At 43.6% G+C, this 26,349-nt stretch overlaps 1 protein-coding gene across 1 annotated transcript in view; it reads right to left on the minus strand.

Annotated features, from left to right (window-relative positions):
* The window catches only part of TFAP2E (transcription factor AP-2 epsilon), a 40,849-nt gene that overhangs the window by 3,764 nt on the left and 10,736 nt on the right, over nucleotides 1–26,349 (minus strand). The window contains exons 4-6 of the mRNA XM_027864654.1: nucleotides 10,448–10,679; nucleotides 6,986–7,104; nucleotides 5,315–5,456 (exon numbers count right to left, since the gene is read on the minus strand). Coding sequence (XP_027720455.1) covers nucleotides 5,315–5,456; nucleotides 6,986–7,104; nucleotides 10,448–10,679 — 493 coding nt within the window. The remainder of the gene's footprint in view (nucleotides 1–5,314; nucleotides 5,457–6,985; nucleotides 7,105–10,447; nucleotides 10,680–26,349) is intronic.

The raw sequence follows: 26,349 nt of genomic DNA on the forward strand, positions 1-26,349 counted from the left end.
CATGTTTAAAAAAGGCGTACAAAAAGTTTAAAATAAAACTTCAAAAAAGAATTTAGAGAAACATTGCAAAACTTACTTAAACTAATTCAAGATATATTAATAAAGATCAATAAAAAATTTTTTTTTAAAGAAAAGAGATATATTGGAAATAGAAAGGAAGATATTACAGGCACTGTTTGTATAAGTCATCCTTTGGTTCCACATTTAAGGAAACAGCCTTGCAGGAGCCAGTAAGTGAACTAGAAACATGATTAAGAGGAATAGTCATTTGAGGAGGATGTTCTTAGAAAAACCTAGGAACCTATATGAACTGATGCAAAATTAAATAAGCAGAACCATGAGAACATTGTATACAGTAACAGCAGTATTGTATGATGATCAGCTGTGAATGACTTAGTTATTCTCAGCAATGCAATGATCCAAGACAATCCCAAAGGACTCATGATGAAAAATGCTATCCACCTCCAGAGAAAGAACTGATGAAGTCTGAATGCAGATTGAAGCATACTTTTTCTTTACTTTCTTTATTTTTCTTGTGTTTTTTTTTTATCCCCCCCTTCTCCTCTTTGGACCTCAGTTTCCTCCTCTATAAAATTTGGCTTCCATGATCTCTAAGGTCCCTTACATCTCTGACACTACTTCATCTGGGCAGTAGGGGAAGGTTTCATGGAAAAGACAAGATTCGAGCTGGGCCTTTACCTTCTCTCATTTGGTGGTCTCATCAGCTCCCATGAGATAAATTATCATGTCTATATAGATGCTTCAAAAAGACCTCAGAGTCAGGAAGACCAGAGTTTAAGTCTCACTTCTGACATAAGGTGACCCTAGGCAAATCATTTAATCTGTCAGTGTTATAGGCAGTTCTACAAGGCTATATGTTGCAGAGAAAGGGCCAACTTGTATGGGTATTAGGAGTCCCTTATACTAGTGAAATTGTAGTTCCAGGCCCTATCCCTAGCCATATTACTCCCAGATCTATATATCCAGCCCTAGTCTCTCTCCTGAGCCTCATTCCTTCATCACCAATTGCCAATCAGACATCTCAATTCTGAAAAAAGATAATAGAATCTACAAACCATAGACCAGTGAGTTTGACCTGATTTTCTGAGAAAATTCTAGAACAGAGGGTCAACAAACATCTAGAAAGGAAAGCAATGATTCCAAAGGGCTTCATCAAGAACAGAACTTGACAGTGTGATTTCATTTCCCATATTGATGGAATAACTAAACTAGTAGATGAAGAGAAGAGAATGCTCTGGATATGGTTTGCCTAGATCTTAGCAAAACTATTGATAAAGTGTCTCACTCATGCTATCCTTGCAGAGAAGATGGAGACATAATCAGATGGATTCAGAGCTGGTTGAATTACAGGACTCCAAGTGTTAATGGTTCAATGTCCATGTCCAGGAGGTTTCTAGTGGAGCACCTCAGGGATCTGGGCTTAGCCTTGGCCTAGTTAACATTGTCAATGACTTGGATAAAGACATTGATGGTATATGCTCATCAAATCTGAAGATGATATAAAGCTAGAGGTATAATGAATATACTGGGTACCAGATTGAGGGTTCAAAAGAATCTCAACAGGCTGGAACATTAGATGGAATCTAATAAGATGGAATTTAGTGGTGATAAATGTGAAGTCTTGCACTTACATACAAAAAAAAAATCACCTTCACAAATATACAATGGGTAAGTATGGATAGATAACAGTGGTACTGAAAAAGATTTGGGGGTTTTAGTGGACCACAAGCTCAATATGAGTCTGCAATATGATGACGTGGCCAAAAAAATCTAATGCAACCTTGGGCTGCATTAAGAGGGTCATCATAAGGTGATGATCCAACTGTGCTCTTGTCAGATCTCATCTGGATTACTGTGTTCTAGGTGCTACAATTTAAGAAAGACATTGATAAGATGAAGAATGTCCAGAGGAGGACAACCAGAATGGTAAAGGGACTTGAATCCATGACTTGGGTATGGTTACCCTGGAGCAAAGAAGGCTTGGGGGGATATGATAATTGACTTTGAGTATTTAAAGGCTGTCACATGGAGGAAGGATTAAGCTCATTCTATTTAGTCCCAAAGAACCGAACCAGGAATGACAGGTGGACATTGAAAAGAGGCAAATTAAACTGGAGGGTCAGAAAAAACATTCCAACAATCTGAGCTGTCTAAAAGTAGAACGCACTTCCTCAAGGCGTGGGGCATTAATCTTTCTCCGAAGTCTTCAAACAAAGGTTGTATGACCACCCCTTGGGTGCATTATTATAGGGATTCCTTTTGTTTATGGATGGTCCCTTCAGACTCTGGAATCTTATGATTCTGATTTCAAGCTTGATGTGCCCAAGCCATCTTAACCTAAAAACAGAACTGACTCCCTTTTCCCTAAAACCCGTCTTTCTTCCAAACTTCCCTATTAATGTTGAGGGCATGACCATCCTTCCAGTCACCAAGGTTGTAAAAATCCTCAACTCTTAGATCCCAAATATCTCCATCTCTATGACATCTCTCATAGACATCCCCTTCTCTTCAATCCCATATCCAACACCATGGTTCATGCTGTCATCACTCCCTGCATGAGACTATGATAATAGCCTTCTCATTGGTGTCCTTGCCTCCAGTTTCTTCGCCAGCCTCCACACATTCACTAAAGTGATTTTCCTAAAGTACAAGTGTAACCACGTTACCTCTTCCTCTTACTCAATAAAATTCAGGGACTCCTATTATCTCTGGGATCAGATATAAATTCAATTTACTATTTAAAGTTTTTTATAACCTGGCCTCATCCTACCTTTCCAGCCTTCTTATACCTTACTCCCTTGCATGTATACTCTGCTCCAACCATAATGACCTTCTGTTGATCATCACCCTTGACAATCCTTTTCCCTTACCACACAGCCTTTGCACTGTGTGTCCCCCATACTTGGAATAACTCACCTCTGCCTCTTGGAGTTTCTGGTTTCCTTCAAACTTAGTTCAAGTTCCATCTCCTCTATAAAGCCTTTCTTGGTGACCACTTCATCCTCCCCCAAACTTCTGGCACCTTCCCCTCCAAGGTTACCTTGCATCTGCTTTATATGCCTTTTGTGTATACCTGTATATATATATATATATATATATATATATATATATGTATGTTGTCTCCTCTGTTAGAATGTACACTCCTTGAGGGCAAGGACTGTATCATTTTGGTCTCTGTATTCTCAGTGTCTTGTACATAGCAAGTGCTTAATAAATGTTTGGTGATGATTGATGGGTAGGATTTTAAAAGGCAGAGGCCCAGAGAGAGGTAGGGCGATCCAAACAAAAAAAAAAATTAACAAAGTCGTGGAGGTCAGAAACCACAAGATATGTTCAGGAGACAATGAGGAAATCAGTTTACCTGCATTAGAGGGTTCATTTAGAAGAATAATGAAAGAGCATGGCAAAGAGGTAGGGAAGGGATCATATTGTAGAGATAGGTCCTTGAATTTCAGGTTAAGGAGTTTTGACTTTATATCACAAACAATGAATATGACAAAAACTGGACATTTGGCCCTCGTGTATAAGATGGATTGGAGGGAAAGAGGCTGATGGCAGGAAGACCAGTTAGGAAAGTACTGTGAAAATCATGGTGAAAGGAAATGAGAAGTAGAATAGTACCAGTTAAGGATAAAAAAGATGTTAGGGAAAAATTAACAGGACTAGTTAACATTCAGTCAGATGTTAGAAGTCCAGGGGCAGTTGTGGGGGGGGGGGGAAGAGGAGTCAAAGATGACACCAAGATTTTAACCCCAGGTGACTGTGAGGATGGTGGTACCATGAACAGAAATAGAGATATTCAAGAAGGGGAACTGGTTGGACTTACAGAAGTCAAGTGGGAAGAGAAAGAATCATAGTGTTTAACCAGTTGTAGCACATGAACATAAGACAATATTACTTCACTGTAAGAAACAATGATATGAAGAACAAAGAGAAGCTTGAGAAGATGCATATGAACTGATGCAAACTGAAGTAAGCAAAACTAGGAAAACAATGTGCGGAACAACAACAAAAAGTGAAACTGAATGCTATGGAATTATTGTGACCCAAGCCTGCTGGCCCCAAAGGAGAAACAGGAGGATGTGCTTCCCTTCCTTTTTTGCAGAGGTGAAGTCGATAGGTGAAGAACCCTGAGCAGAATGTGGGACTTAGTTGATATATTGGTCAGTTTTGCTGAATGTTTTTTGTTCCTCTTTTTAAATTTTTTGTAATAAGAGCTAGTTTTCTAAGAGAGGAAGGTGTTACTACACTGGGAAATGAAAGTGACAAAAACAAAATATAGCAATGATATTATGTAGTTTTAAAGAATCAAAGTATTTTTAGAGCTAGATGGGAGTGGATGAGTTTAACGTATGTGGGGCTTCAGACTCTCCTGGGATGGGTAGAGCTTAGTATGCAGCAGGCAAGCAGGGAAGAGTTTAGGACTAGAGATTCATATATTAGAGTCATCACATAGAGGTGATAATTGAAAACTTGGGAAGAAATCGAAGTGTGGTGAGGGCAAGGAGGTCTGTAGTCACCTTCATGTATTTGAAGTGCAGGACTGTCATGGAGAAGAGGAATAAGGCTTATTCTTCTTGGCTCCAGAGGACAGAACTGGGAATAATGCATGCAAATTGTCAGAAGGCAGATTTTAATAGAATAATTGAGGAAAGCTTCCTAACAATTATTGCTGGATGGCCACAGTAGATAGTGGGTTTCCGATTATTGAAGGTTCACAGAACTAGAGGGAGAAGGATCCTCAGAGGCCATCTAGAAGGGCTTGACTTTCTCTTTTTACATATGAGGAAACTGAGGACCAGGGAGATTAGGTGCATTTTCCAAGGTCACAAGGATAGCAAGTGTCAGAAATGGGCTCAAGCTCAGATCCTGTGACTCCAGAGTCAGTGTTCTTTCCACTGACTCATACCTTCTCTCAAGGTTTTCAAGTAGAGGCTGCATTCCTATCCAGGTAGGGGCTGAACTGGGTCGATCATCAATCAGCCAACCAATGAACATCTATTAGGCATTTACTATTGCGCCAGGTACAGTGCTAAAGCACTAGGGATACAAAAAAAGGGCAAGAGATGGTCCCTGCCCTCGAGGAACTTACACTCCAGTGGATACCCTGTGAGGTCCCTTCTAGCTTTGAGATTTTGAGATCTCTGATCTCTGAGGGTTGCTGTGGAATGCTGTCGTGGGGGTGGGGGTGGGAGTGGCTGTGGATGACAGGGATGTGTGTGTCCAGTCGGTTGGGTCCTCTATGTCAGCACCCCTTCCCAACCTAACCCATCCCTCCACAGCACATACTCACTTAGTGGCTAGCAGCATGTTCTTCCGACTGTGCAGTTCTGCAGGGTCCGCATGTTGCCGGCACAGGTAATCAGCTGCTGCCTTGGCTGGGAACTCCGTCTCACACACATAGCCAAAATCCCTGGCAAGGTGCACAGCCTCTCCTGGAGAGGGGTAGAAGGCTGTCACTGGAACCTGGATGCTTTCCTCCCTCCTGTTACCCCTCTCTTGAGCTTGGGGCTTCTTTTATGAGAAGTGGGTCTGAGGTACCCCCTTCTGACTTGACCAGTCAGCCTCAGGTGGGGGGAAGGGAAGCTTTGGGGGCTTCTCACCCTCCCACTCTGTTTTAGTTACTTGGCCTCCAAGTTCCTCAGCCTTCACTTCTTACTTAGTTTCTTTCCAGTCTCATTGCAGGCACCCTCTACCCCATGAAGCCTTTCCCTTAGCTCCTGGAAGCTCCTTAAGAGCAGAGTGTGGGTTGTTTTTTGAGTTTCTTCGTTTTCATGTTCAAAATTCTGCAGTTGGTAAGGGAGCAAACATATACACACACACCCCACAATGCCCCTACTGCCATCCTCTGGTATAGGAACAGCAGCCACACTCCACAAACTGGACCAGCCTGGACTCCCCCCAAGCTTTTGAAGGTCCTTCAGCCTTTGAAGGACCATTCAGGGGGTAGCCAATTATAACCCAACCGATGATGTTGCCCCTTCTAATTCCATGTAGAAGAAACTTAATCATACTTTGTAGAAAGATAACCAAACATTTCTCATTTTCTGCTCCTTATTTTCCATGACTAAATCAACTGGGGTGGGGGAGGAGAATCAATGGTCAGAGGCCAGCTATCCTACCTATATATCACACCTAGAGAGGTTGAAGAAAAGGTGCCATGCTGTGGAGAAACTTCAGAAGTACTGGAGTGAGCCCAGGTCCCTTGCACATAGTAGGTACTAAATGGATGTTTGTTGAACTGAATTGAGTTGAATTCTGTTCTCCCTCATCAAGTGAAGCCAGGACCTTAAAGACAGCTATGGAAGCTTACCAGCCTGTTTCAGCAAAAAAAAGAAAAATCCTTCCTATTTCAAATAGAGCTATTGTTGATCTCGGCAGCTATTGTAGACAGCCAGGTGCTGCAGTGGATAGAATGCTGGGCTTGGAGTCAGGAAGACTCATCCTCCTGAGTCTTCAAATCTGGCCTCAGATACTTCCTAGCTGTGTGACCCTGGGCAAATCACTTTAACCCTGTTTGCCTCAGTTTCCTCATCTGTAAAATGATCTGGAGAAGGAAATGGCAAAGCACTGTAGTATACAACAGATATGACTCAACAACAACAACGTCATTGTTGAGCTGGGGCTAGCCTTCAAATCCCTTCCTTTCATCTTCTATGCAATTCACAAACATGCATTAGCTGCCTACTATGTATAAGGTAATAGGCCAGACCTAGTCTTCCTGAGGTTTCCCATAGCATTTTGCCTGGACCTTTTCTTTTATCCTCTCCTTCCTTTCCCTTTTATCACCATGATATGTATACATGTCTTCTTCTCTTACTGGATTGTAAGCTCCTTGAGAGCATAATCTGTGTCAAACTTAGTTTTATTATCTTCTGTGCTGAGCATCAGATATTGCCCATGGTGGGCTGTGAGTAAGTGTATGTTGGGAGTAGAGGCTAGCCCACACCTCAGCCACACTTACCCTCCACCAGGGAGGTAAGCAGGGTCACATTGGCTGCCTTCCGACGCCCTGCTGGCAAGTTGAGGCCAATCTTCTCCAGGCGTTCCCGAAGGCATCGGCCTCCATTTTTTGATTTGGCCCTGTAAAGGAGGGAGGAACATAAAGGCATGGGTCAACAGATTCCAGAAACTAGCTCAGACCCTCCCTTGCCTCCCCCACACATACTCCTCTGGAGGAGAAGGGTTCTTCTCATCCAAGTCCTGCTAGAGGTAGAACCCAAGAGTTAGGCAATGAGGGAGTAGAAATGGGGGGTGGGGGGAAAGAATGACCAACTGAGGTATTTCCTTACTTCTGAGGTATTTCAAAGACTGTCAGATAGAAGACTTGTTCTTGTTTCCCTTACAGGAAATGGGAAAAGATTACAAGGAGGTAAATTTCTGTTTTGAAAGGAAGAACTTCCTAAACATTAGAGCTATCCAGAAGTGCAAAGAGATGCCTTGTTACGTAATGAGTTCTCCATCATTGGAGGTGTTCACACAGAAGCTGAACAACCACCAGCTAAACGGTGTAGTGTATAAAAAACATTGGCCTTGGAGTCAGGAAGAACTGAGTTCAAATCCTGACTGCAACACGTACTAATTGTATGATCCTGGGCAAGTAATTTAAACTCCCTTGATCTCAGTTTTCTCACCTGTAAAATGGAAATAATAATAACACTTACCTTCCAGGATAACATAGATAAAGCATTTTGTAAGCCTTGAAGTGTTATGTAAATGATGGCGTTATTATTCCTAGAAAGGCCACCTCCTACAGGAGGCCTTTTCTGATTATTCTCCCCCCAACTACATTGTATTTGTTTTGTATACATTTATATGTGTACATATTGTCTTTCCCAATACAATAGAATCCTATTCAGCTTTCTCTGTCTCTTTCTCTCCCTCTGTGTGTGTCTCTCTCCCTCTTCCTCCTCCTCCCCTTTCCTTCTCTGTCTCCCTCTCTCCTCCTCTTCCTCTTCCTCCTCCTTATCTTCCTTCTCTTTCCTTCTCTGTCTCCCTCTCTCCTCTCCCTCTTTCCTTCTCTGTCTCCCTCTCTCCTCTTCCTCCCCCTTCTCCTCTCCCTCTTTCCTTCTCTGTCTCCCTCTCTCCTCTCCCTTTTTGCTTCTCTTCCTCCCTCCTTCTCTCTTACATTCCAGGACTCTGTAAGAGGAAGTATGGTATAATGGATACTTAGAATGCCAGAATTTGAGTCAGAAAGATTTCAGTTCTTGACTCAGATACTACTTAGCTTTGTGACCCTGGGCAAGTCTCCTAGCCTCACTTGGCTTCAGTCTCCTTCTCTGTTAAAAAAGATGGGACTGCACTAGATGACTCTGAGGTCCCTTCCAGCTCTCAATTTATGATCCAGTGATTCTCTGGGGGGGGGGGGGGTGCAGGGCTGGAGAGCAGTGGTATGTCTTTCTGTGTCCAGGCCAGAGGGAACCTCAGAGCCTGTGTCCCTCACAACATTAAAGATGACCTGAGAATGGCTCCCTATCCAATTGGTCACCTGGGGACCTTTGCCAGCAGGGCCAGACCCTACCTTCTTCAGAACCTTTGCCCACCCTCTGCCCACAGAGAAGATGGCCAACATGGGTTGGCTTTCAGGATTGTACCACCTCCATCTGACCAGTGGCCGGAGGCCAAACGAAGTGGCCCTACTGCCCCTTTGGGAGGCCTGGCTTTAACTGACTTCCAAGCCAGGTCAAGTCCCTACTCCAGAGTACCCAGCTGGGCTCAGATCTTCACACCAGCGGACAGGACCAGAGAGCAGTCAGCAGCCCCCTGGTAGCAGCTATGGGTTAGAACACCCTTTTCCTCACTCTCACCTGGGACCAGCACACACATTCCTGCCAAGACACATTCTGACCTATGTTTACCCCAGTCCCGGCACATACTCTATTCCCCTGGTACATGGGCATACCCCATACCCATGCATGGATACATACAGCCCACATATACCACACCCCATTCATGGGCACACATATACATACTGGATACATACATACACAATTCATAGGTACCATTCTCCCCACCCTCCCTATATGGACCTATATAGCCCCCATCATGCACATGCACACACACACACACACACACACACACACACACACACACACCCTTACACACACCCATACATACCCTATTCATGGATGCATAAGCCTCATCAGTACCCTTCAAATATATGCAAACGCCATGACCCACAGGCACACTCCCCATAGATACATGGGCACCCACAGCTCACAGAAACATTCATGCTAGACCTTACAAGTCACCTTGTCCCTACTGCACAGGTCTATGGGAATGCACACAAACTGGGTACACTTCCCACAGGGGTGGGCTTCCAGGAGGGACAATGGAGTATGTGCCCTGGGAGGGAGAGAAGAAGGGGAATGGGGAGTCTTGGCCTGGAGAGTTTTGTGGCCAGCCCTCAGGGGTCTGCCACGCTCTGCTTTCTCTCCATTAAAAGACCTCTTTCTTCCCATTTTCCCCCTGAATTCCAGAGCTTTTTTACCCACAGATCATTTGATTCAGAAGTGTTAAGGACCTCAGATCATCTAGTATGCCCCTCTCATTTTACTGATGAAAAGCAGAGACCCAAAGAGAAAAGCTGACACCCAAAGTCACCCAGTAGTAAATGCCAAAGCTGGGATTCGAATGCAGGTCTTCTGACTTCAAATCTGGGGTTCTTGGTGCTGTACCATGCTATTATCCCCACCCCATCCCCCACTGCTTTTCTCCATTGGCTACTTCAGCCAAGTCCTCCCTTCTTTCCGTGCCCCCCCCACAACATAACCAGGCACCAGCCTAGACTTGTGTGGGAGCTCCCCAGATAGCAGAGACTGGGCCAGCTGGGGCCTGTCTGCAAAGCAGCTCACAGCCCCCACCCACCCATCCTACTATTGAGGAAAGATTGGTCCAAGAAGGAATTTCCTCCTCTCAGGGGGACTAGCCAAGGGTGAGTAAAGCAAAGCTGGAGTCAGGATATCTGAGTCTGAATCCTTATTCTACTGTTTACTTGGCTTCATGACCATTGACAAGTCTCAACCATTCTGAATCTCTGTTTCTCCATCTGTAAAATGGGCATCACCATTTGTGCACTCTTTCCCTTACAATGTTGCTGTGAGGAAAGTGCTTTGTAAGCCTTGCAGTATTATAAGTATGTACTTAAGTAGGATTGTAAATGCTTGGGGATAGAAAAGGAAAGGGAAGAGGAAGGGGAGAGAAAGGGGAAGGGAGGGAAGAAGTATTTATTATCTACTATGTACCAGACACTGTGCTGAGCACTTTATAAATATTATTTCATTTGATCCTAACAACAGTAAGAGAGTAAAAGGGGTCCAGCTCAGAGTCAGCTCATGTCTTTTGCCTGGGTCCAGCCAGTCAATCTTCCCAGAGGACCAACCCAAGCCAGCCCCACCTAATCTTTCATAAGATATTTTTTTTTTACCTGCGCAACACCCCACCAAGGAGGGAGGCATTGAGACACTCTGGGGGTGAAAGCCTTCTCTGCACTTCTCCCACGGTGACCTTGTACTTCGAAGTGGAGCTGAGCAGGGAGAGGCGGCCAGGTACGGAGCAGAAGACCTCATTGGGGTTAGTGACCACACCACTGACCAGGCTGTCCTTATTCAAGGACAGGGCAGAGATGGCGCTGCCATTGGCTTTGGAGGGGATGGGCACTGTGGGAAGAAGACAGCATATTTTGAAAATGTATCCTTGGCCTGAAAAACCATCATCCAACTTTCTCTCCTCTTTCCTATCCCCTCCAACTCACTCACTCACACTATTTCCTATGCTTAGAATGTCCTCCCCTTCCCTCCCTGTTGAATTTCTACCTATCTTTGAAAGGCCAGTTTAAGTAACCTCCACCAGGATTTCCTTGATCTCTCTGGTTCTACCTTTGCCTTCATGTGGAACTTTGGGTATTTGGAGTGTGTTTGGTTTTTTTTAGACAGGTTATTCATAAGATCACAGATTTAGAGCTGGAAAGGGCCTCAAAAGTCATCTAATTCAGTTACCTTCACTTCATATATGAGAAAACTGAAGCACAGAAAAGTTAAGAGATTTTGCCAGGATTGAATAGTTAACAAATGGCTGCCAAGATCTGAACTCAGATCCTCTGGTTCCAGATAACAACCTATTTGATAACTCTGGAAAGGAGAGTGAGGCTGATGACTTTGTGCAGCTCTGCCTCACTTGAATCCAATTCGCAAGCCAGTCAAGACATGGCCTGGTGGTGCTACTGGTCCTCTTCAAAAATGATAGATGGACAACAACAATACTTTCACCACACCTCACTGCCCCCTCTCTAATTTGATTACTATATATTATTGTCTTAACTTCTAACTAGGCTATGAGCCCTATGAGGAGAGGGATGAAGTCTTAATGATCTTTTCTCCCTCCTGACACAGGGCTTTGTACACAGTAGGCAGTTGAGAAAGAAATGAACACTTACTAGCTATGTGAACCTGAGCAAGTCCCTTAACCCCATTGCCTAGCCAAAAAAAAAAAAAACAACAAAAAGAAAAAGAAAGAAAGAAATGAACAATCCTAACTTCAAACAGCTTTTCTCCATCTCCTCAGAACCCAAAGGACTCCCAGACCCTTCCTTTCCCTTCCCACCCGCCCCTGCTCCCAGCCCATGACTGGTTGAATCCCCTAGGGTGGGGATCACAGGTTTGCCCTGTGTTCGCATTTGAGGGTGGGTGGTGGAAGTCCACAGTAAGCCCTCAGCATCCTTCCTGCTGCCTAGAGTTAGCCTCATTCTCCCTTGACCCATTCTAGTCAAGAGAAAGGGACACATTCCCTGAGACACATAGGTGTCACAATGGATGCTGGGCCTGGAATCAGGAAGATCTGAGTTCAAATCTAGCTTCAGGCACTCACGAGCTGTGTCACCCTTCAACCTCTCTTTGCCTCAATTTCTAAAACTGTATAATGTGAATAATAAAGGCACCTACCTCAAAGGGTTGTTGTGAGAACCAAATGAGATGTTTTGAAAGTGCTTAGCACAGTACCTGGCACACTGTAGGCACCAGATAAATGTTTCTTTCCTTCCCACTGGCCTCCAGCTCCCTCTCTTTCCTCTCTATTTTCGCTGGCTATCCCTAGAATCTTAGGGAGAATCAGAGACCCAGGCTGACAGCATGGCCAACCTCCTTTGCAGGAGTGTGAGATAAACCCCACTAGATACTCACTCCCACCCCCACCCCCTTTTCATCTGGGTGGCTCCTGTTCAATCACAGCCAGGGAGGTGAGAAAATGGGAGAGGAGTTAGGAAGGGCTGTCCACAGGGGTCTCCATTTTTTTTTCTTGACACCGGATTGCAGAGCCACCTCCTTCTGTCAGAACCTAAGCCTTCCCAAACCCTGAGCCACAACCAAATTCTCTGTCCTTTGGGCTGGAACACTTTCTTCAAGCAAGACTCACACTGTCAGGCCTGAATGGAAGGGGGCTCCCAAGACTCTGGGAACTTGTGATTCTCTGCTTCATAGAGTAAATTATTATTTTGCTAAAGAGGGAAAGGCACTTTGTTCTCCCTCCTCCTCTTCCTTCTCTGCAAAAAGCAGAAACTCAGGTCCCCTCCCAGGGTCTGGGATGGGTATGGGGGAGGGGAGTAGAAGGAGGAAAGTCTGGGAAGGGGAAGGGGAAGGGTGAGTGACAGAGGGTTAATGAATAGGTACTTTGAGATCCCAGAGATGAAAGTGGCAGGAGAGGACTAGGGCCTGGTCACCTGCAGATGAAGAGTTCCTCAAACTCTGAGGCCCCAGTTTTTCAAGCCAAGAAATGCAGCCTGGCCAAAAAGATGGAGAAGGGGAGAGCACTTATGTCCTTTCTCATAAGTAGTGAAGACATCCCTCTCACTCAGTCTTTGTGTCCCTCTGCTCTTCCCCTTAGTCAAATAGGCTCAGGAGAAAAACGCAAGAAACTGGGTTTCCTGGGTCTCCTCTGCAGAACTCCCCACAGCCCCAGGGAAAAGAACGTTAATGAGCAGTTTAGCGCTTTGAGATCCCTGAGATGAAAGGGCCAAAGAGGGTGGGTGTCTGTGTGGGGTGGCAACCTATATTTTCCATAAATTAATCTAATCTCATCTTGCTTTGGGGGTGGGAGACAAAGACTACCCAAGCTCAGCCTTACCCCCTACCCTGTAGCAGGGGGTGGGGAGGGCTGGAGCCCTGAGGCAGGGGATTTCCCCAAAAGCTGGCCCCCCAAGCCCAAGCCAGCATATCAGGTGAATATGGGGTATTCAAGTATATGCCTCCCCAACTCCAACCCCCACAACTGAATTCTGAGTGCAACACTGCACTTCTACACCCAGACCAAACTCTGTCTCTGTGAGCTCATCCTCCCAAAGCCTCCCAGAGGGAACAATGGATTCTCAGCCCCTTGACTATGACCGCCCCACTCCCCACCCTAGGGCATTCGCCCCACGAATTGGTTACCCTCCTCCATTTCAGCCTGTTTCTTCTAGGGCTCAGACTAAGGGTCTCCCTCTCTTTCTCTGAAACTACAGGGACCCTGAGACACAACGGGGGGGGCGCCAGACCCACCTACCATAACACAGACATGGTGACTTAGGGCTATGTGTCCATACAGACCCCGTAACACAGGGGAGCAGATGCAGGGACCCATAGGTGTTCAAGATCACTGTGGAAATGCACTGAAGCATGTAGGCATAGACCCCAGGCTTGTGGACCAGGCACCAAGACACAGGAAAAAACCTCAGATATGTAAACCCCCTAACACCAACATACCAACACGGGGGGGGGGGGGGGGGGGGGCGCGCCATGGGCACAGACATAGTCTGGGGGCTATGCAGAAAGAAGGTTGTGGGAAGGACCAAGAACCAAAGTCCACAGGCCAATGAGTTGAGGGACTTGGGACAGGAGGAGGGAGGGCCCTAGCCAAAGTTTTTGATAATCTGGATAATTCCCTAGTCTCAGGACAATCCTCTTTTTCTTATTATCCTTTAGAAGTAGAAACCAGGGCTCCAGGCCACAGAGATCAAAATATTTTGGATCTTGGCTCCATGTTGGGGATAAGGGGGTGGGTAGGCCATGGCAATGAAGAAAAGCAAGACTTCTTCCCAGACAGTTTGGGTTTCTTGTCTTCCATCTCAGCCACCACCAAAACCAGAATTCTGTCCTGACCAGCTCATAATCTTTAGAATCCCCAGACCCACTGCCTGGGTTCCCTCCCTTGCTCAGGTCCTGCTTCTGACCCTTCTTTCAGAAAACTAGGGTGGAGTGGGGATGGAGTGGAGGAGTGTGGAATCTTAGATGCCAGATTACCCACCTAGGTGCTCCCCATACTCATTGTGGCAGAAGCCGTTGTCCCAATTCTCTCTATGCTCTGTCCGATTAGGGGGCTCTATATGGTGGTGAGAGTCATGCCAGATTTGGGAGATTTCCCCTTTGCACATCTTTCTGTAAGAGCTGCTATGTTATGACTCCAGAGTAGACTACAATTCAGAAGGTTGTTTGCAGGGGACAACCAGGAGCACCTGTGGAAAGGTACAAGACTCAGGCTTGTGGAGCCGGGGTCAAAGAGAGATAGAGGGGGTTTGCTCGGATCATTCAGCACCTCTTCTGTGGTGTTTGCTGGATTGTCATCCCAAGGAGGTTTAGGCAGATAGGCCTCTTCAGCTAGGGAGGACCAGGGGCTCAGGCTGAGAGGGGAGGAACACTAACAAAGGAGAACCCCTGGTGGGGGAGAAGGGGGAAATATAGGAAAGGGGTGGGGGAAGGGAGTACTTCACATAGATGAAAAAAAGTGTTTAGACATCCATACAGAAAAGACATATACACATATAGTCACATGCATAGGCTCATATAGGTAGACATGCTCTGAGACACAGACAGACTTATCTATTATAGTATCTTAGGAGCATAGCCAGAAGAGACCTCATCTAGGCCATCTAGGCTTACATCTTCATTTAACAGATGAGGAAAGTAAGGCGCAGGAGTAAAATGACTTATCATGATGGTGTAGGACAGGAGGCAGGATTAGAAAGAACCAAGGTCTTCAGATTTCTTTCACTGGGGATCTGTGATCTAAAGTTAGAAGCGGCATCAAGGACCCTCTCATTTTACAGAGGGGGAGGTTGAGGCTCAATGACATTAAGTGACTTGCTCAAGGTCCCACAGATAGCATCAGAGTGGGGGCATATCACTGACTGTAATACTACACTTACACGTCTATTTAGACTCACTTGGGCACGCACACATACATACACACTTCTAGTTGAGTCCTATTCCTCCTCATGACAAGGAGGGGGCCCTGAGTTCTCCAAGGCTCTGTCAATCAGAAGAAAAAACTTGGCAAGAAGGTCACAGGCTCCAGCAGATCTCAGAAAACTGGAGAGGACAAGGAGTAGTACGTTACGATACATAACTTAAGATAATTCAGAGAGGATATCTGACATGAATTTTTGGTCATCGGCAATTTGCAAAGATAGCCTGCTCCTTTATAGAGAAATTGTGACTTTGTGCCAAGGGAGGCTGTGCTCATAATGAAGGAGAGGTTGAAGTATTGAAGCATGCACACATCACACTTTTCACATCACATCACACACACACACACACACACACACACACACACACACATTGAACAGCCTTTTGAAACTAGAAGGCACCAGAGAAAGTATTTCTGGAGCATAGACTTAGAGATTTAGAAGGGTAAATCATCTAGTCCAACTCTCTCATTTTTATAGGCAGGGAAACTGAGTCCCAAAACAGTAAAGTGATTTTTAAAAAAAAAAATGATATTTTATTTTTTCTCAATTACATGTAAAAAAAAGTTAAGGGATTTTCCCCAAGGTCACACAGATACTAAGTGGCAAAGCCTGGGCTATGAACTTAGATCTTCTGACTCCAAATCTAGCACTCTTTTCACAGTACCTTAGAGGACATATCCTCTAAGGCCAATCCTTCCTCTTCCTGCCCTCTACTGCCAAATTGTACCTGGGGGACATAAAAATATCCCCTAATATACAGAAAATATAGATTCCTATGCAAGTAGGAATCAGGTGTTCTAGGAAGGATATCCTGCATTATTATATGTTTTCTCTTTTACATATAGGTAAACTGAGGCCCAGTGAATGCAATGGGCTTGTTTGAGGCTACTCAGCTAGTCAATGGCAAAACCACATTTTGACCTCCTGATGGAAATCCAGTCCAGTCCCCATCTCAGTTCATACATTGTACCAGGCTTCAGAGAGTAACACACACTGTTTTACACACACTTCCCGAGGTGCCATTCCCAGCAGCTTTTGTTCACAGCCTCTACTTTCTCCCCTGGGAATTCTGAGGCAGATGATGCCTCCATTTCAGGCATACTTCAGGTCCAGAAAGGAAAGGAAACTATTTTATCCAAAATGGGGGCCAACCTAGACTTAGTTTCTCAATAAATAGCTGAAGGAAGGGCTGCTAAGGGTGGGGGAAAGAATGAAAGCCTCTTCCCAAATCTCTTTGTGCTGCTGTACTCTGTCATCTTTTTTTTCCAGTCATGTCCTACTCTTTCTGACCCCATTTGGGGTTTTCTTGGCAAAGATACTGGAGTGGTTTGCCATTTCCTTCTCCAGCTCATTTTACAGATGAGGAAACTGAGGCAAACAGGGCTAAGGGACTTGCCCAGGGTCATACAGCTAGTAAGTGTCGGAGGCCAGATTTCAACTCCTGACTCCAGACCCAATGCTCTATCCATTGCACTACCTACCTGTATTCACTGTTTCCTAACTTCCACACTCTCCACTTCTAGCTTCCCATAATCATTGCCCCAAACTCCTTCATACTGTCTCAACTCCACTGCTCACCACCTCCCAACTCAAACTATAGTTCCCCTAACTCCTTCACTCTCTGTCCTCCAACTCCCACCATTCCCCGCTGTCTAATACCTGTCTGGTAATCATTACCCCAGTGGGCTAATCCAATACTCCACTGTTCCCTAAATCCTCACTCATTATCTCTAATTTCCCCTTACTTTCCTCCAGCTCCCCAATCACTGTCCCCTGAATTTCCTCCAATGTCACCCCACTTCCTCCCACCATTTCCACAATTTCCCCACTATCCCTCAGCTTCTTCCACTTGCTATCCCCCAACTCCCATCTCATTATTACTCAATTTCCTTCACTACTTCCACAACTCTCCCATTGTCCCTCAATTCCTCTCCATTATTACCCTCAATTTCTACCTATTGTGCTTAACTTTCCAGCTACTGTCACTGAGTTTAAGCATTGGAAGGGTTCTCAGAGACCAAACTAGTTCCATCAATTCCTAACTAAGAATCCTCACTCCAATACTCCCCAAGAACGGTCATCCTACCTCTGCTTGAAGACCTCTGGGGAAAGGGAACCGCTGCCTCCTGAGGCAGTCCTTTTCACTTTTGGACACTTCTCATTGCAAGGAAGCATTCCTTTGCTTTGACACAAGCTAAAGCTGTCTCTGTAGCTTCTACCCACTGCTCTTGAAATACCTGAAAACTGCTATTCTGTTCCCTTCTCGGTCTCGATTATTCTCTCCTCCAGATTAAAAATGGCCAATTCCTTCACCTAATCTTCACATGGCATGTTCTCCAGCCCTTTCACCTCTGGACATGTTCCATCTTGTTGAAGTCCTGAGAAAGTGACCTAACCAGAGTAAAATATAGGGGTAATAATAATAACAGTTAACACTTATATAGTACTTACTGTGTGCCAGGCACTGTGCTAAGTGTTTTACAACTATTATCTCATTTGATTCTCACAACCCTTGGAGGTAGATGCTATTATTATCCCCATTTTACAAATGAGGAAACTGAGGCAGACAGAGGTTAAGTGACTTGAGTGTCTGAAGCCACATTTGAGCTAAGATCTTGCTGACTTTAGGCCCTAAGCTCTATCTACCACACTGCCCTATTCCTTTCCTCATTCTAGATATTATTAATCATTTCTTAATTCCATCACATGCTGAATCAGTGCCTTCCAAGGTTTCTCTAAAACCATTTCTTTCTCCATTTCTCACAGTACCATCCCTTTTCACCTTCCTTTCATGTGTTGTCTAAACCTTAGAGAATGTAAGCTTTTTAAGGCCAGGGACTGTCTTTCTTTCTGCTTCTATTTGTATTCCCAGCATTTACCACAGGGCCTGGCCCACAGTAAACACTTAATAAATAATTGTTGACTATTAGATCTTTTGACTGCCATGTGACACAATTAATCCCATCTTTTTCACAAAAATGGTCATCTATACAACATTCTTTCCCCTTACATTTATTTTTTAGTAGGCAAGCATTTATTTATTTATTTCCATTAAATTCAATTTTATTTTATTTTCAGTTCTGAATTCTCTCCCTTCTCTAGCGCTCACCCATTGAGAAGGCAAGAAAAACAAAACCACACATCACAAATATATATAGTCATGCAAAATAAATTCCTGCAATAGCTGTTTCAAGAAGGAAAGGAAGGAAGGAAGGAAGGAAGAAGGAAAGAAAGAAAGAAAGAAAGAATGAAAGAAAGGAAGGAAGGAAGGAAGGAAGGAAGAAAGGAAGGAAGAAAAAGAAACAAAGAAAGAAAAAGAGAGAAGGAGGAAAATACATTTAAATCTACATTCTGAACTCATCATCTCTCTACCTAATGGAACAGAGAAAGTAGCAGACGGGCAGGTGGGGAACAGTTACTCCCAGCAAAGAATCAGTTTGGATGTCTAAGCAAGAAATAGAGCAGTGGAAAGAGAACTGAATTAACCCTCTCTGTGCCTTAGTTTCCTTCTCTGCAAAGGGGAGAGAATCATACATGTACTGTCCAGAACAAAATGTTGTGAAGGAAGCTTTTAAAAAGTACTATAATTTTAGTCCCAATTTTACCATGTGACCTTGGGCAGGTCTTTTAACCTCCCTCTTCAATATCCTTCCTCTTCAGTGAAGTAGGGGGCGAAGCAGGGAAGGGTCGCTCCAGCCTTTTTAGCTCTAGCAATCTATGATCATCAGGGATGAAGGCAGGGACGCTTGAACTAACTCTCCCTCGTAGCCTGCTATGGGTGCCTTCCACAACTATGAGTTCTAGTGAGATCCAAGGACAGACAAAATAAACTGTCTTCATTCCTCTATACCTTCACAGGGAATAGAAACATGTCTTTGGAGCTTGAGGGAGAGGAGTTTGGAAAGAAGAAACAACAGCAGGAACCTGGGATCCATAGAGAGAGCCTCGAAGAGATACAACAGATAGACAAGCATGGAAACCCATATCTACATATATGGCCATATACTGATCTCCAGTTTTATACTCCAAAGGTGGCACAGTAGAGCGGAAAGAGCACAGAATTTGGATTCAGAAGATTTGGAGAGTGTCCAGGGGAGGGCAACAAGGATGACAAAGGGCCTTGAGTCCAATGTCATCTGAAGATTCCTAGAAGGAGATGGAATACTTAGCCTGGAGAAGTGAAGACTCAGGAGGGTCATGACAGCTGGACCTGAGTGGGTGTTAGTAACCACTGTACTCTGTCCTGGTTAGGCCACATCTAGAACTTGGGCTTCAGTTCTGGTCACCATATTTTAGGAAGGACATTGATAAGCCTGAGAGTCTCAGGGGAGGGTGATCTGGATGGTGAGGGATAGAAATCATGCTGTAAGAGGATTAGCGAAACGAACTGAGGATGTTTAGCATGGAGAAGAGTCAAGTCAACAGGTATTTATTAAGTGCCTACAGTTTGCCAGGCACTATACTAAGAGCTCTGGGCACACAAAAAAAGGTTAAAAAAAAAAAAGGCAATCCCTGCTCACAGTCTAACGTGAGAGACAACATGCAAACAATTATGTATGAACATGATGCAGAGAAGATAAAATGGAGATAACAAAAAGAGGGAATACACAGGCATTAAGCAGGATGAGGAAAGGCTTCCTTGTAGGAGGTGAGATTGGGACCTGAACAAAGCCAGAAGTCAGAAGATGCAGATGAGGAGGAAGGTCATGCCAGGCATGGAGGGGAGGGGGGAGGGACAAGCAGGGAAAAGTTGTCTTCCAGCATTTCAGTGGCTGTCCTGTGAAAAATGGATTAGTCATGTTCTCCTTGGCCTCGGAGGATAGAAGTGAAAGCAATGGATGTTGTATCAAAACAGATTTTGGCTTGACATCAGGAACAAAACTTTCTAAGAGTTACTGCTATCTGAAAATGGAGTGGGCTGTTTCCAGAGGAAGTGGAGTCCTCTCTGCCTGGTCATAGAATCAGAGACTCAGGGCAGAGGTTCTTAATTTGGCTCCACAGACTCTCAAGGAGTCCAAATTGCAGAAAGTCCATGAACTTATGTAATTGGTTTCCTTTGTATTGCTATATATTTGATTAATTTAAAACATTCTGATGGCTTAGCTACTCTCAGCAAAACAGTGACACAAGACAGTTCTGAAGGACTTATGATGAAAAATGTTATCCATCTCCAGAGAAAGAGCTGATGGAGTCTGAATACAGATTAAAGCAAACTCTTCTTTACTTCATTTTTCTTGTTTTTTTTTTCTTTTTTCTTCTGGTCCGTGTTCTCTTTTGCACCATGGCTAATATGGAAACATGTTTTGCATGACTGCACATGTATAATCTATATCAAAGTGCTTGCCTTCTCAAAAGTGGGGAGGGAAGGGAGAGAGAGAGAGAGAGAGAGAGAGAGAGAGTGAGGGAATCTGAAACTCAAAAAATCATTTTTAAAAATGAATGTTAAAAATTATTTTTACATACAATTGAGAAAAAATAAAATAAAAACATTCTTAAAAAAAAAAACCATCCTGAGAAGGGGTTTCACCATAGGCTTCAAATTGCCAAAGGGGTCTATAAGACCAAAAAAAAAAAAAGTTAAGGATCCCTCACTTCTAATTTAAAGGGAACTGTGATTCATCTAGCTCATCTCTCACTTCATGTTATAGTTAAGGATACTGAGGCCTAGAGAACACAATTGACTCACTCAAGGTTGCATTGTCTAGTTAGTGGCAAAGCCAGGATTTGAAGCCAGGACCTCTGAGTACAAACTGAAGAAAGGTTGGATAGCCATTTGTCTGAGATTCTGTAGAACGAATTCTTGTCCAGGTGCAGGTTAGACTAGCACAGTGCCTGGCACATAGTAAGCACTTAATAAATGCCTATTGATTGATTGAACTAGATCAGGGGCTCTTAACTCTTTTTATGTCATGGACCCCTTTGCCAGCCTGGTGAAACCCAGGGATTCCTCCTGAGAATCATGTCATGTTTTAAAAGATTCATAATGGAAGGAAATACTAAATTTTAGTTATAGGCTAGTGAAAATGAAGACTTTTTTTCTCCATCCATGCTCACACATTCTCCAGAAATCTATCCATAGATTCCAGATTCAGCTCCCCCTGGACTAGATTATTTCTCACCTTCCAACCTGGGTTCAGATCCTACCACTGACAATAGCTGCATGACCAAAAGCAAGTTGCTGGGCCTCAGTCAACTCTCTAGGATTTATCTACTAAGAAGATAGAGTAGTAGGACGGAGTTTCCCCATCAAGAATCAAAGATCTTCCTCTAGCTGTATATGAATGAGAGACCCCTGTGGTATAATTGGAAAAAGTGCTGCACTTGAGAGCTGACTTGAGTTTGAATTTCAGTTCTGTCTTCCAGCAGATCATTTCTCCTCTCTGGGTCTCAGTTTCCTCATTTGTAGGATCAATCATAGGATTCAGAGATGAAAGTTATCCTAACGTTTATTCAACAGTTCGATTTACAGATGAGGACAGAGACCCAGATAGTGACTTTGTGCTCAAGGTCACACAGGAAATACATAGTAGATCTAGGATTTGGACAGAGATCACAGATTTGCAGAATTTAGAGTTGGAAGTTGCTTCAGTAGCCAATCAATCCAGCTTGTACCCCAAAGGAATCTCCATTCCAACATATATTCCCAAAAAGTAACCATCTAGCTTCTGCCTAAAGACCATCCCTCTTAATTGATTATACTTTGAGTCAGGATATTTGACCTCCTGTCCACCTCTCTGCATCATTTCCATGAAAATAGCACGGGGGACTTTTTCAATTGCTTTGCTGAACTCTAGGCAAACCGTAACTACTGTTCCCTTCATTTACTAATCTACTAATCCTAACTAGAAAGGAAATGAGGTTAGTCTGGCAGGACTTTGAAGGCTTTTGATGAAGCCATGCTGACTCTCCATTATCATCACTTCCTTTTAAAGGTGTTCACAGACTATGTCTGTCACAATAAGTTCTAGGGTTGAAGAGGCTCCCTGGTCTATAGTATAAATATTTCAATCTCTTCCTTTGCTTGAAAATCAGAAGGAAAAAAAAATTTGCCCTATTTTTTTCCTAGACCACCTTTTCCATTTTCCATAATTTGCCAATTCTGGAAGTTTCAATTGAACAATTTTTTGTTTTTGAATCCCCAGCGCCTAGACTCTTTAACAAATTCTTCTCAAATTGAATTGAAAACCTCTTTAACAAATTCTTCTCAAATTGAATTGAAAACCTCATGATGATGTAATTTAGGCTGGGCTTGGTGACCATTCAACAACAACAACAACAACAATAGCACTTCAAGGTTTACAAGGGCTTCACAAATGTTATCTTAATTGATCCTTAAGGAAGGTTGGTGCTATTATTAGCCCCATTTTACAGATAACAAAACTCAGACAGAGGTCAAGTGACTCACCCTGGGTCACATAGCTAGTAAATGAAGTAGAATTTGAACCCAGATCTCCCCGGCTCTAGGTCCCCTACTCTATTGATTACACACTCTGGCAGCCTTTGAAAACAACCACACCTAGGTGCTCTATTACTACATCTCTACTTTTCTACTGACTGCTTTTGTTCTGTGCTTTCTATCCTAAAAGTTATGAGGCAGCTAAATGGTGCAAGGATAGAACGCTGGATTTGGAATCAGGAAGACCTGAGTTCAAATCTTGCTGTGTGACTCTAGAAAAGTCAATTACAAATTTTAAATATATAAATATATATAGATACACACACAAACTTTAAATATATAAATATATAAATACTAGCATTTTTTTTTGTTCTCCATGGTACAGAAAACAGAAAAATGAGTTGAAAACTCTGGCTTCCCTCTGTTGTCTATTTTTAGTGTCTCATCAATCCTTAGCATCAGATTCTGTTCTTCCCTAATATAGTGAAACGTCTTTATGATCATCCACATCTCACAACTAGGAAAATTGGAGCTCTCAGAAAAAGTAAGGGTCTAGCCCAAACTCCCACATGGAATTAGTGGCAGAGTAGGGGTTCAGAATGAGATCTCCTGATTCCCAAGGCACCACACTGCCTGAAGCAGCCAGTAATTCTCCCTCACCAGGCAAAGGGCTCCTTTGGGTTGCTGTTTTGTGATGTCTCCCCTGATCCCCATGTTCCCTGAAACACTAAGTCACCTAGATCACTATAGATCCTTTCAATTCATCTTCTCCTTGAGAGGCACCTCAATTTAGTGGATGGAAAGCCAGACTTGAAGTTAGGAGACCTGGATTCAAATTCCGCCTCATATATTTACCAACTGTATGATCACAGAAGGACACAAATTCTCAGAATCTTGGCTTCTTCGTCTGTAAAACTGGCATGATAGCACTTGTATTAGTAACCACAGGATCTAGAAGATAGTAGCTCTAAATAACTGGTATTATAGCTGGCAAATTTGCACCTCCTGCTCCAGTAATCCCAGTGATTCAGAGCCAATGCCCTCACCTTTTATCTTTCTAAATTTTTGTTTTCTATACAACTCTTCAGGCCCCTTCCTCCCCTGCCTCCTTTTTCCATTATGCCATACGGAATCCCTGCTCAATTTTTAATAAACTTCCATCTTAGATCTCTTATTTCATGGATACTTTGCTCTCTACAGAATATACTGCATCTTTAGGCAACCTCTCCAGTGCTATTTACTCATTCTCTCATGTCCCACGATACATTGGGGATGGGAGGATGAACTGGTTTACACCCTGCTCCCCCTGCCACCATAACTGAGCATTCTCTCTTCCCCTAAGAGTTACTCCATCTATCTATGTCATCTTGTCTAGATCTTTGTTACTATAATCATCAAGTCATTCTTTTTAAAGATTGGTTTACAATCTTTTAAAAAATGTTTTATTAATGCTTACTTTCAAACCATTATCACTTCCCAATGACTCTACTCTCCCTTGCAACAAAGTAGTTAAACAAATCAAATCAACACATTGGTCGTGTTTGAAGATGTATGCCTGCCTACTCACCTATAGTCCACCACCTTTCTTTAGAAAGGCAGAAGGCATGCTTCACCCTCAGTATTTTCTCACAAGTTTTTCTCTCCAAACTAACCCTTATTCTTATACTTATATACTCCCAAAAGCATATATTGACGATGACCCTGGCCTCCCAGTTTATTCACACACACACATACACACACACACCCCACACCGTCTGCTTTCTCCACTTGAACTGCAGAGCTACAATCCAATGCTGAAGGAAGTTACATTAACTTTATTCCATTATATTAACTTCATCCATTACAAATTCTTGTTACCTAATCTCAACTAGACTTTCACTGCTACAAGGCACATTTTTTTTTATTGATTGTCTATCCCACTGCGCTCAGTAGCTATTCCAATTCTTTTCTCAAGCCCTCAATGACTACTCCCTAACCCTGTCTCATATTCTCCTATTTCACTGAGAAAATAAAGGTCATTAGTTATGTCTTCCTTCTTCTTCCTAACTATATGCTACAACATGCCCCTACATCTTTACTTTTTCTCTTCTTTATTCCTAATAGATAATAATGGCTAGCATTTATATATCACCTACTGCATACGAGGCACTGTACTCACTGCTTTACAAATACTATCTCATTTGAGCCCCTGAACAACCCTGAGAAGTGGGTACTATTTTCATCCCCATTTTTAGACAAAGAAATTGAGGCAGAGGTTAAGTGACTTGCTCAAAGTCACACAACTAGCAAGTGTCTGAGGCTGAATTTGAACTCAGATCTTCCTGACTCCAGGTCTAGCACTCTATCCACAACTCTATTTACCTAACTGCCTTTCTTTGGGGAAGAACTGGCCCTTCTCCTTACCAAGGCCAACCTTCTCTCCAACCAATGTCCTCAATGGCATTCTCTCTAATCTCCTCCATGAGCTTACACCATTAATCATCCTCTCTCATCTTCATTCTGTCCTATCTATTGGCTCCTTACCTGATGCCTCCAAACATGGCCAGCTCTCCCCTCTCTCCCATCCTTAGACCCTTCACTAGCCCTACCACCCTTTCAAGCTCTCATGCCCAAAGCTAACTCCTCCCTTGCACCACTAAACTCCTAGAAAGAATCATCTACACTCTCTGCCTCCACTTTTTTGGCAACCTGTTAAGTGCTAAATCCAACAAATTTTTCTCAGTCCATATTTTTCTCTCCCTCAGAGCTTCTGATGCTATGGACCACACCTTCCTCCTGGATTTTCTCTCCTCTAACTTCTCTGACTGTTCTCTTCTGTATCTCATCCTGGTGGACTGGTTGCTCCTTTTTAGTCTCTTTTACTGGATCTTTATCTATTCCCTCACCCCTTACTGTGGGGTGTTCCCTAGAGCTCTGTCCCTGGCCCTCTTCTCTTCATTCTCTTGAGGTGAGAAGCACAAATCTGACCATTTTCTCATTTTCCTCCTGGCTGCACTCATTTTGGACTTTCTTCTCCACCATTCTTCCAGGAACTTCAACATTGGGAAATCTCATCATCCTTTAAGATCCAATCAGCCTTGGTACTCACACCTCATCAGTACCCTCCACCCCTCTGATTGAAGGGTGGTTCCAAGAGATAAATATCTTCTCATTTCCCACCTAGAAACACTAATTTTGGAGTTCTTTGACTTCTTCACCATGCCCCACTCCATTTTTCAGCTTTATCTTGGGTGTTTCCCCCATTAGATTGTAAGCTCCTTGAGGGCAGGGACTGTCTTTTGCCTTTCTTTGTTTCCTCAGCTCTGAATACAGAGTCTGGCACATAGAAGGCACTTAATAAATGTTTATTGACTTATTGATGGACCATGTCACTCCCCTTCTCAATAAACTCTAATGGTTCCCTATTACCCTGGTACTTATAACAAGCCAGAAAATTGAACCACTTCCATGTGATTTGTCTTAGGAAGATTCTGAAAATTACCTGGCAAGATAAGGTACTTTCTTGAGCTGAACCACCACCACAGAGAGTGAAACTCCAATGGTCTGGCCACATTGTTCAAATGCCAAATGTACATTTGCCTAAAAGACTATTTTACAGAGAACTCATACAAGGCAAGCACTCACACAGACAAAAGAATCAATACAAGGACACTCTCAAGATCTCTCTGAAGAACTTTGGAATCCATTATGAGAAGAGACACTGGCACCATCCAGTCTG

The sequence above is a fragment of the Vombatus ursinus genome, unplaced genomic scaffold (genome assembly GCF_900497805.2).
Source record: "Vombatus ursinus unplaced genomic scaffold, bare-nosed wombat genome assembly UNPS02014775.1, whole genome shotgun sequence".
NCBI classification, from domain to species: Eukaryota; Metazoa; Chordata; class Mammalia; order Diprotodontia; family Vombatidae; genus Vombatus; species Vombatus ursinus.